Consider the following 10,521-nt stretch of genomic DNA (forward strand, 5'->3'; position numbering starts at 1 on the left):
AGGGAGATTCTGGCATCGGGGGGGTTTGAGATCCGCCAGTGGGCATGCAACATCCCAACTGTCATCGCACATCTACCAAAGGAAGCAAGGTCAGACAGTATGGAGCGCTGGCTCTCACACGATGACACTGGTCTGTCCGAGTCTACTCTTGGACTTAGTTGGTATTGGGAATCAGACATCTTGGGGTATAAGAGCCGCCCGCTGGACTATGGCACACTGACCATGCGCAATGTGTATAAAGTTCTGGCTCGACAGTACGATCCCCTAGGGTTCATATTACCCTACACAACCCGAGCCAAGTTACTTGTTCAAAGCATGTGGGATAAGCACCGTCACTGGGATGACCCACTCCTTCCTCAGGAGCTCCAGCAGGCTTGTTGCCTCATATAACCCTACCTCGAGCTTATGTTCCAGCTCATGTGGATCAAACCGGTGTCTCTCGACAGATCCACATATTCAGTGACGCTTCGGAGAAAGCCTATGGCTCAGTTTCTTACCTGCGTACCGAAGACGCTCAGGGCCAGGTCTTCCTGTCATTCCTGGCAGCGAGATCAAGAGTCGCTCCCCGGCGGCGACACTCAGTTCCACGTCTAGAGCTCTGCGGTGCTCTAACAGCAGCCCAGTTGGCAAAGGTGTTGGAGAATGAGCTGACCTTGAAGATTGACCAGATCATCCTTTGGAGCGATTCCACCACGGTGCTCACCTGGCTACAGTCAGAATCATGCTGTTTTAAAGTATTCGTGGGTACCCGTGTAGCCGAAATCCAAGAACTCACAAACCCAGATGCCTGGCGCTACGTGGACTCATCACTGAATCCCGCTGATGATGTTACACGGGGTAAAACTTTAGCGGAACTTGCTTTGCCGAATCGCTGGAGCCAAGGGCCCTCGTTCCTCCACAAGAGACCTGACGCCTGGCCAACCCAACCTCCTAAGCTGCTTGATCCAGATTCTTCAGAATACAGAAAATCAGTCTCCTGCGGTATTGTGACTAACATAGACTGGCCATGTTCTCTACAAAGTGGCCAACACACTTGGAAGGATCTGGTTGAGTCTGTGGTACGTGAGCTTTACGGGGCGGCTGGACAGGGTAACCTGGTTACTGCTTCAGATTACCAACAAGCAGAAATGGTGATATACAAGAGAATCCAGCATGATTGTTTCCCAGAAGAACTGCACCACCTCAAGGAGGGCAAGCCGGTATCTAATAGCAGTCGCTTACTTACCCTGTCCCCGGAGTTAGACCCAAAGGAGGCGATCATACGTGTTGGTGGTAGATTGCGGCGGGCTGAAGCTCTTGATCTTGCATTCAGACATCCGATCATCCTGGATCCTAGACATCCAGCCACCAAGCTCCTTATAAGGGAGTATGACGTTCGTCTTTGCCACCCGGGACCTGAACGGGTATATGCAGAAATCGAGGCAATACTGAACACAAAGCCGCTAGGGTATACCTCATCCAATATTGCAGATCTGGATGCAATCACTCCGAACATCCACCAGATGGGCCGGCTGGATGGTGCTTTACCCCAGGTGGTATACAACAAATGCGAAGGCCTGAGGACGAGAAGATGGAGGCACTGTCAGGTATTGGCAGACCACTTTTGGTCTAGGTTCATAAGGTACTACCTGCCAACCTTACAGCACAGGCAGAAGTGGCATACCACCACAGTGGATCTTGCGGTCGACTCTGTTGTTCTGTTGATGGACCCGCAACTTCCAAGGGCTCTTTGGCTGATTGGCAAAGTAACTAAAGTACACCAGAACCCTGATGGACGAGTAAGGTCAGCAGAAGTCCAGATTAAAGACAAAATCTATACCAGAACAGCTGCCCGCCTCATTCTCTTCCCTGTTATCCCAGACTCGGATGAGGAGATGGATTCTGCCGTAGGGCCTTCAGAAGAGGCTGATAAGTGAGTGGGATTGTACACAATTTGGGGGCGGTTGTGCAAAAGGCTCATTAATGCAGACACACAGAAGTGCTCTTTTCTCTATCGTGGGGACTTTTATTTTGGCGGAATGCCGTTTCATTCTGTGGAGTGCTTCACAGCGCCGCGCAATCGCAATCAAGTATTGCATCAGACATCATTGGTCCTCAGCGGGAATGAGCCATGCGATTCCGTTTCAAACGGCAATCATACGATTATCTTTGTTCCTTTGAGTGTTTAAGTTTGTGTGCGTCCAGAGAGAAAGTGAGTATTGTAACTTTAACTGTTATTCAAATGGAGTTGATTGCTGTTTACTGAATATATATGTTTAAGATACGTGACTATACAAAATGGATGCTAGTGTGAAGTATAGTAGCATTTGAGTTCTCACTCAGTGTAAATGTAATAAGTAAGCTGTTAATGATGTTCCATTATAATAATGTTAGTTTCAAATGCTACATTGTGTGATGTTTGGGGGAAGCCAGTTGCTTCGTAATGCCATTCATGTTGTGATGGATGTGAGCATATAAATGTTGTGGATTGTAATAAGAATCATTGTTTGTTAGAATATATCTTTATTTGTTTGTTGCAGACCACACCCACATACCTGAGTGTATGTTGACCCGTCAAAGGATATAAGGATCAAGACGATACTGCTCTGCATCAGTATTAATGCTCATCTATAATATGTGCACAATCTGAGAACTGGATAATGCACTTTGCTATAACCTGGCTCCCCCTCTGCATATGCCTGTAACAATAAATCGGTTGAACTCGATTCCTTCTCTAGCTTTGGTGTTCTAACCACCTACTGGTTGAAGCGTTACCATTTTGATTGCATTGATCTTTCCTGCCATAGACATAGGTAAAGTCCTCCAAAATGTTATATTATCTTTTAGCTGATTCACTTTCACATGCCAGTTCGCCTTTCGAAGTGCATCTGCCTTTCTTGTGATTATGATTCCTAAATTTTTTAATGAATTATGAGCAATTTTAAATGGTATACAATTTTTCAAAAATTGTCAATATCCTCAGTTAGGGGCATTAACTCACTTTTATCCCAATTTATTGTAAAACCCGACAGTTTATTAAATGATTCTAAAAGCTTCAAAAGAGGTGGAATAGACAATTCTGGCTTTGCTATACATAAAAGTACATCATCTGCATATAAAGATATATATTGGGGTCTATCATTAATTAAAATAGGGGCAATTTCAACATTCTGCCTGACACTGTATATGCCAAGGGTTCCATCGCTAGTGCAAATAGATAGGGGGAGAGAGGACAGCCTTGGCGTGTTCCTCTGTATAGTGGAAATGAGGCTGAAAATGTAAAGTTTGTAAGGACCGAAGCTTTTGAATTAGCATAAAAAAATATTAACCCACTGAATTAATTTGTCCCCAAATCCAAATCTTTTTAGAGTTGCAAACAAATAAGGCCATTTAATTTGATCGAATGCACGTTCTGCATCTAAGGAAATCAAACAAGCTTTGTATATATCATATTATAAAGACGTCTCAAGTTTGACTGTTTGTGCCGATTTGGCCTGTCTGATCATGATTTATTATTTAACATATATACTGTTGCATCTATTAGCTAATACCTTGCTAATGATTTTTGCCTCTATTGGAATAAGAGAGACAGGATGATATGATGACAACTTCATTTTATCCCGCAAAGCAAAGTCACATTCCAACTCAGAAGCCTTACTGTGCCTTTTCTGTGTGTTTGATCTATTATAAATATTTATATAAAAGTAGTTATTTTTTCTGATATCCAAAAAAACCTTATTCCCCCCCACCCTTTCCCATCAGTCAAATGACTTAGCTCCACGTTACTGCCGGATCACTCACCACCGATGCAAAGTAATGTTCTGTGTCCCCCGAAAAAAAAAATTAAGAAAATCTTCCTCCGTTAAAATAGAATAAACATGAATAACCTGTTTTATGAACCTCCTAATTGTCCATAATGTTCACTATTATTTCAATAAAAAAGTTGACAAAGTCTTTAGTTCAATCTGATCTGTTCCTTCCATTTAGTCCACAGCCAATTGTCCACGACTCATGACAAGTAGATTCCAGCCTCCTCTGGTGTGTCAAATGCTTTAGTCTCACCTTTTTTTCGGTCATGATGAGTGTAGATGGGAATCAAAAGATTTTTTGCATTTTTTTCTTTAATTCGGCAAATCGGGACCTCTGCTTCAACACATCCGAGGTCAAATCTGGTAAAATGTGCACCCTTTTCCCTTTGTATTCTAGAGATGTTTCTCTGGCCAGCTTCATGATTAACTATTTCGTTTGGTAATGATGTACCCTGATGACAAACACTCTTGGACGATCATCTCTCGGTCTTCGCTGAGCCCTGTGCGCATGATCAATCTGGATAGGTTTGATGAAGTTTTTGGAACCCAGCAGTTTTGGAAGTAATTCCGCTATAAACTCGTAGGTCTGCTGTTTTCTTACTTCTCTGCAACTCCCATCAGCCGAATTTTGTTGCACCTGGAACAGGACTTGAGGTCTTTACATTTATCTCTGAGTCTCTTACACTCATCCAGTAGTTCTGCACACTGTTTTCTATGCACGTCAGATGGGTTTGATGGCGTTGATCGTAGCTCAGTCAGTGTTTGCGTGAACGTGTCGAATTTTTGGCTAAATGAAGCATTAAGGGCTGTTATGGCATCCATGATGTCTTGAGTGATAGGAGAAGTTGTGCTAGGAGAAGTTGGGCTAGCGTTAGCGCCGGTTGGCCTCGGCTCCCCCGTAGCATTGCTCGAGGCCTTGCCCTGATCGTCGGCCTCTTCATGTAGTTTACCGTCTTTTTTCAAATGTTTTGGCATTGTTGTGGTTTAATTAACTACTTGACTTACTTCTGAACAACTTTAAAGGTTAAATGTTAAATTTCAGATTCATTCATTATGAAATTATTCGGAGTATTAGCGGAGCTTAGACGAAAGCGGTTTTCTCCATGCGAACCGGAACCCCCTCCTACAGAAAAAGTTTAAAGTTCTAATTTTCTATATTGTGTCACTAGAATGTCCCCTAGCACCCTTTTTTTTCTTTCTTATCTAGGTTCTATGCTCTTGTTGTTTTGAGTTCCTGTTTCCTGTCATGTTAATTTTGCTCACTTGCCCCATGTGATGATGCAAAAATGGATGGTGTTATGTAATTATTGCTGGGGAGCATCTGACTAATGTATTTGTCTAGCAGCTTTTCTCAGACTCTATTATTCAATGCAATTTCATGGCTGTGCAGTACGAGTTCAATTTACCAAAAAGAAGCGGCTCATTAAAGCTATATACTCACAAATCAGTTGGACTACTCTGTTCATGCTGTATGTGTTTGATTTACTAAAAAGAACCGACTCAGAGTAATTTGTTCAGGAATTGGTTGGATTACACTGGTCATGCTGATTCAATAAAAAGAACCAGCTCATGAACATTGTATAATGTATGAGTTTCACTAAAAAGAACCAGCTCATATCTGTAAAATGCAATAACACTGTTAGCACTAGATAACACCTTATACTGTGTATCTTAGACCTGACTAAAGCATACTTTGATACAAGTTTTGTTAAATTTAATTGCAGAAATCATTTGTTGGTCATCATTCCTCTGCAGATGCTACTTGGTTTGATATTTTGTTATCTAATGCAATATAACTCATACCTTTCAGTAGAGGTTTAGGTGTTTACTGTATATAATATTTGGGGCCATAGACCTGATGTTTTTCACTGTCATTATACTGTACGTACATCTGTCTGCATTTGCCTGATATTAATGTCATGAATGATATGTTGATACTCTTATTAGTCTTTGCTGTTTGATATGCAGATTGATTTAGATGTATTATTAGCAAAATGTGCTTTAAGAGACAGTTCAGAGGTGGAGATCTGGTCCTCCCTTAGGAAATAGGAGTTTCTTTATCAGAAAGAACTGAATGTCTAATTAGCATACTAAAGCTCCTCTATCTTTAATCAGGCCAGTTTCCTGTCACAGAATGTGGTGGTTTGATTAATATCGCGGCACTCTGCCATGCTGTTAAAACACTTTAAATGTTTTTCTTAAGTCTATTTCATCAACAGCGTTGGAAGTTTCAGTCAGACACAGAATGATTGCTAAATATGTGACTCCTTCAAAACAGATGAACAAAGTAATTAAATTAAGGTAAGAAATAAAACCTGAAAAAAAAGTTTAATGTCTTGCGCATGCTAATCAAGCCCTTTTTATGGCTTGAGCAATGAAGGCTTAGGCTCTGTATATTTGATAACCAAAATCATTATAGTGATTTTCTGGAAATTCCCCTCAGCTCGGAAATGGAAAACCAGCAAGAGGCTACAAAGAAAATGTCCAAATGTCATCATGTAAAATGCATTGTGTTTTGACAGGGTATGTGGCCTTGTGTGCTCCTGCTCTAGTGTTCTGACAGAGGCACGAGATTCTGGCACATTTCGACCTCTCTGTATGATGTTTTATAAGAAGCGCTAGGCATAACCTTTTATGCCTAATTTAATGGAAGTAAATGGTGGTTCTCTGGGAACAACCGATTGCTTGAAATATAAAATTTTCCATTATGGTTCCAAAGTGCTTCTACGTTGTTTAAGTCTTGATAAAGCATTTTCATTCTCAAGTTTCTCTGATCTAAAATGTTCATGCTGGCGGTATGACTCCAAAGAACAGATGGTTACACTTTATTTGAAGGGGTGTGCATAAGACTGACATGACACCTTAATAATCATGACATGACACCTAGAATATGAAGGTTTTTTATGCCTGTTTATGACAACTGTCATTAAGTGTCATTCGTTCAGTTATGCAATTTTTAATGCAAAGATGACATTGTTTGAGATGTCTTTGTTATGGGCTATGGTTAGGGGTAGGTGTAGGGTTTGGGTTAGGTCAAATAATGTCATATTTGCATTAAAAATGACATAACTGAGCGAATGACACAATGACAGTTGTCATAAACATGCATAAAACCTCCCTCATATTCATGACATGTGTCATGTTATGATTATGAAGGTGTCATGTCAGTCTTATCCACACCCCTTCAAGTAAAGTGTTACCGAGCAGATCAATAGGTTAATTTAACTGTCAGTTAGAGCTGAGAATATCATTTGAGAATTTAAATGGTCAGATGAAAGCTTTTGATTCTGGAATCATGGTGTCGAACACAGTCAATAAAGGGTAATAGGCTTGTATTGGGATTGGCACCTTAAGGAATTTAACAATTCCATTTCCATTAACAATTCTATGTAGTAGTTTTGCACACAAAAAAATGGAGGGGGGGGGGGGGAATGTTACTTTTTATCTTTTTACAAGCTGTCATATGAACAACCATTTAGTAAGTGTACTGATTTAAATTATTAGTCTTAAGTATAAAATGTAAGCTATGTGTGTTTAATTCAATAAAAAGAACCACATTTGTTTGGGAATTGGCTCAAGAGTGTAATGATTCAGTCCACTGAAGGCGAGCATAGTGAGAACCCATGTGCAGTTTTATTTACAAGTGATCCAAACAATAAACGAAGACTTGACTAGACTTGACTTGAACAGACTTAACCAGGCATGAACAGACTTAACTCACCGACAGCAGATTACAACATCAAGACACAACAATGAACAATGGAAACATAAGGGCTATTTGTACCAAACAAGAAGGGTCTCAACTCATTTGTTCAGCAATGGACAAACAGAACTGAAAACCACATGACAAGACCATAGACCAATAAGCACAAGACACATGACTAAAACAACAAATCAGAACATAACACAGACAAGGGAGTCACATGACAGAACATGACTGAGGCCTAACTGCAAAATAAAAGACATGAAAACAATGAACAAGAAACAAAACCCAAACACCACATTACAAAGAGAGTCATAATAAATGAGTTGGATTACACTGGTCAAGCTGTCAAGCCAATTTTTATTCACTTTTGATTAATAAAGAAATGGCACATTAGAGACGTGTTTGGGAGTGGTCATGTTGTATCTTTTGATTCACTAAAACAAAATAGCCAATCACTTATGTATTACACTGGTCATGCTTTATAAGACTGATTAAAGAAAAAAAAATATATATAGCCTAGCTCATTGGAGAAGTGGATGGACTACAATGGTTGGAATGTATGAATTGAAATTACTAAAAGTAATGGACTAATATCGACCAATAATATAATAAGCTCATTAAAAAAAGCACTGATATGAATGGAGTCTTCTCTGGAGTGTACTGTATATGATTTTTAAAATATTTTCAAAAGTACTGGACATTTCTTTAGTGGTAAAACTTTTTAAATGAAACATTTACTATAAAATTACTATAGTATAAAAAAAATTACTAAGCACACCTTTTCTGGGGAAAGCTTGTAATTCTTAAGTCATGACACTGAGAACCCATACAAGGCTAATCTTCAAATTAAGTTCCAAAGGTAAGTTTGAGAGGAGCCTAACCATTCAGTCCTGTCAATCATCATTATGAGGGTATATAAGCAGCAGTCATTGTGCTGTCCCAGTGACAATTCTTCCATCATCCCTCCACCTCCCTTTCTCCTCTATTTATTTCATTCCTCCTTCACATCATACAATTATAGGGGGGTTCTAACTCAGAGCTCAAGCCGAGCCTCAGGTTCAAGCCTTCTTCGAAGATAGCAAGCCAAGTTTGTTATCTAGTCATTATGTCATTATCTAGCAGGACTGAATGGGCAGGCAAACTCGTGAACCAAAACAAGAGTTACCCTGCTATCAAGAATGCTTTCGCATTAACATAATCATCAGAAAGAAATAGCATATTTGGCCTTTGCATTGTTATTTCTACACCTTACTTTGAGACCAAAGAGAAGGCATCAGCACACACGGGCGGGCAGGGCACCAGTCTGACCAGCATGCTGTCTGCTGCTGCCTGGAAGTGCGCCCGCGCCACACGCTCCAACACGGACGCCAGAGTGGCAGCATCACCTGCCTTTCCTCCAGGGTCGCCACCTCCGGAATCCAAGATATGACCTCCATGAATCACCAGGATGAGCAATTGTGTCCTGCACTTCCTCTGCAGGAGGGAGAAAGAGATGGAATTAGTAAAAACTGAGAGAATAATTAAATGTGATTAGAAGTGGGATAATGAGGACTAACCACCATGTCTTCCAATCCATCCACACTGCTCTGTGGCGTGCATCGAGGGTGCCGCAGCCTGTACAGGCTCTCTAGTGGTCAATGAGAGACAAATAGAAATAGTGAGTGGTTGAACAGACTTTATGCTTTTCTGCAGTGAGGCAACAGTTTCTACCTCAAACCATCTGTCTTATTGATGACTGATGGGACAATCGTATTCACTAAAGGGCCTTTCGCATCGCTTTAGTTCCAGAACTAAATGTACAGTACTAAAGTACTGGGACGATTTTGCTCGAACTATTTCCCAGTACCATTAAAAGGGTTGTATTCGCACGGACAGTGTACGTAAGACGGTCGACACACAGTGACGTAATTTGTGCGCGGCGTTCAACAACGTAAACAAAGAACAACGTTAACAACAGGAGGATGGAGGACGCTGTGATCGGAGCGGTGTTTTTTGTTGTCTCGCGGGTTTCACAATAATGGACATGGAATGTCGACGTATAGGCTGCGTAAAGCGATTGAAAGAACGGAAAAGAAGACTAAGAATCTCCAACGACAACTGGCAGTGCTACATTTGCTACAAGTGCCTGCACTTCAGCGTCCGTCCATCTATCGCTGTTCTCCATACTTGCGAAATAAGATGACACAATGTTTGCAGTATGTTTACACGGCGTTTTAAATCAATGCGGGTGAGGGCGTTTTCATACGCGTTTGGCCAATCAATATGTCTCATGTCTACTTGCGTCACGATTAGTACCAGTTGTGCTGGTTAGACCCTGCTCCAGAGTAGGAGCTAATTTGGTTCTCGAAAAAGGCAGTCCGGTACTAAAATCACTCCCAGTTCCGGCGGTGCGAACACGGCAAAAAGTGGGTAGTTCCAGAATTAGTTCTGGTACTATGAAAAGGTTCCTGCGGTGCGAAAGGCCCTTAAGAAGAAACCAGTATGGAATGGTCTTAAAAAATCAGTCACTACCATATTGTTGAGCCAGTTTGGCTAAGTCTTCTTCATTACTGCATTTTCTCACTCTTTAAGGGCTTTTCACACTTAAAATAAGTGTTTAAAGATGTCATATGATTTTAGACCCTTAGACCACTGAATCTCAGACTGCATTTCACACATGCGCTTTGGCCACACTGGGATGCTAAGGTCATTACTACACTGCATCTTTACATCGCAAATAGTTGTTTGCTGATTATCCTTTGACAAATCCTATATAGCACCTTTAAAGAATATTTGAAGCGGTCCTGTCTGTAATATCCTTAATAAGTAAAGCACGCATTGAAATCCCTGACTTAATTTATATAGCCTACACTGTACTTTATATGTCAGTGCAAATAATGTCCAGTAGATGTGGACATCTTAGAGTGGTTCAGGTATGACACCAGAACCCGGAAGTCTAATTCGCAGCTGGTTCCTTCCAGATTTTCCTATGGGGTTTTATTATGGTGTTTTTCAATTTATGAGTAAAATAAAACGTCTCCAGGTTAC

The 10,521-nt window shown here is 40.8% G+C and overlaps 1 protein-coding gene across 1 annotated transcript in view; it reads right to left on the reverse strand.

Moving 5' to 3' along the window:
- The window catches only part of plrdgb (PITP-less RdgB-like protein), a 112,709-nt gene that overhangs the window by 98,116 nt on the left and 4,072 nt on the right, over window positions 1-10,521 (reverse strand). The window contains exons 4-5 of the mRNA XM_016257796.1: window positions 9,051-9,121; window positions 8,747-8,967 (exon numbers count right to left, since the gene is read on the reverse strand). Coding sequence (XP_016113282.1) covers window positions 8,747-8,967; window positions 9,051-9,121 — 292 coding nt within the window. The remainder of the gene's footprint in view (window positions 1-8,746; window positions 8,968-9,050; window positions 9,122-10,521) is intronic.

The sequence above is a fragment of the Sinocyclocheilus grahami genome, unplaced genomic scaffold, assembly GCF_001515645.1.
Source record: "Sinocyclocheilus grahami isolate Dianchi unplaced genomic scaffold, SAMN03320097.WGS_v1.1 scaffold1598.1, whole genome shotgun sequence".
In the NCBI taxonomy this organism is placed as follows: domain Eukaryota; kingdom Metazoa; phylum Chordata; class Actinopteri; order Cypriniformes; family Cyprinidae; genus Sinocyclocheilus; species Sinocyclocheilus grahami.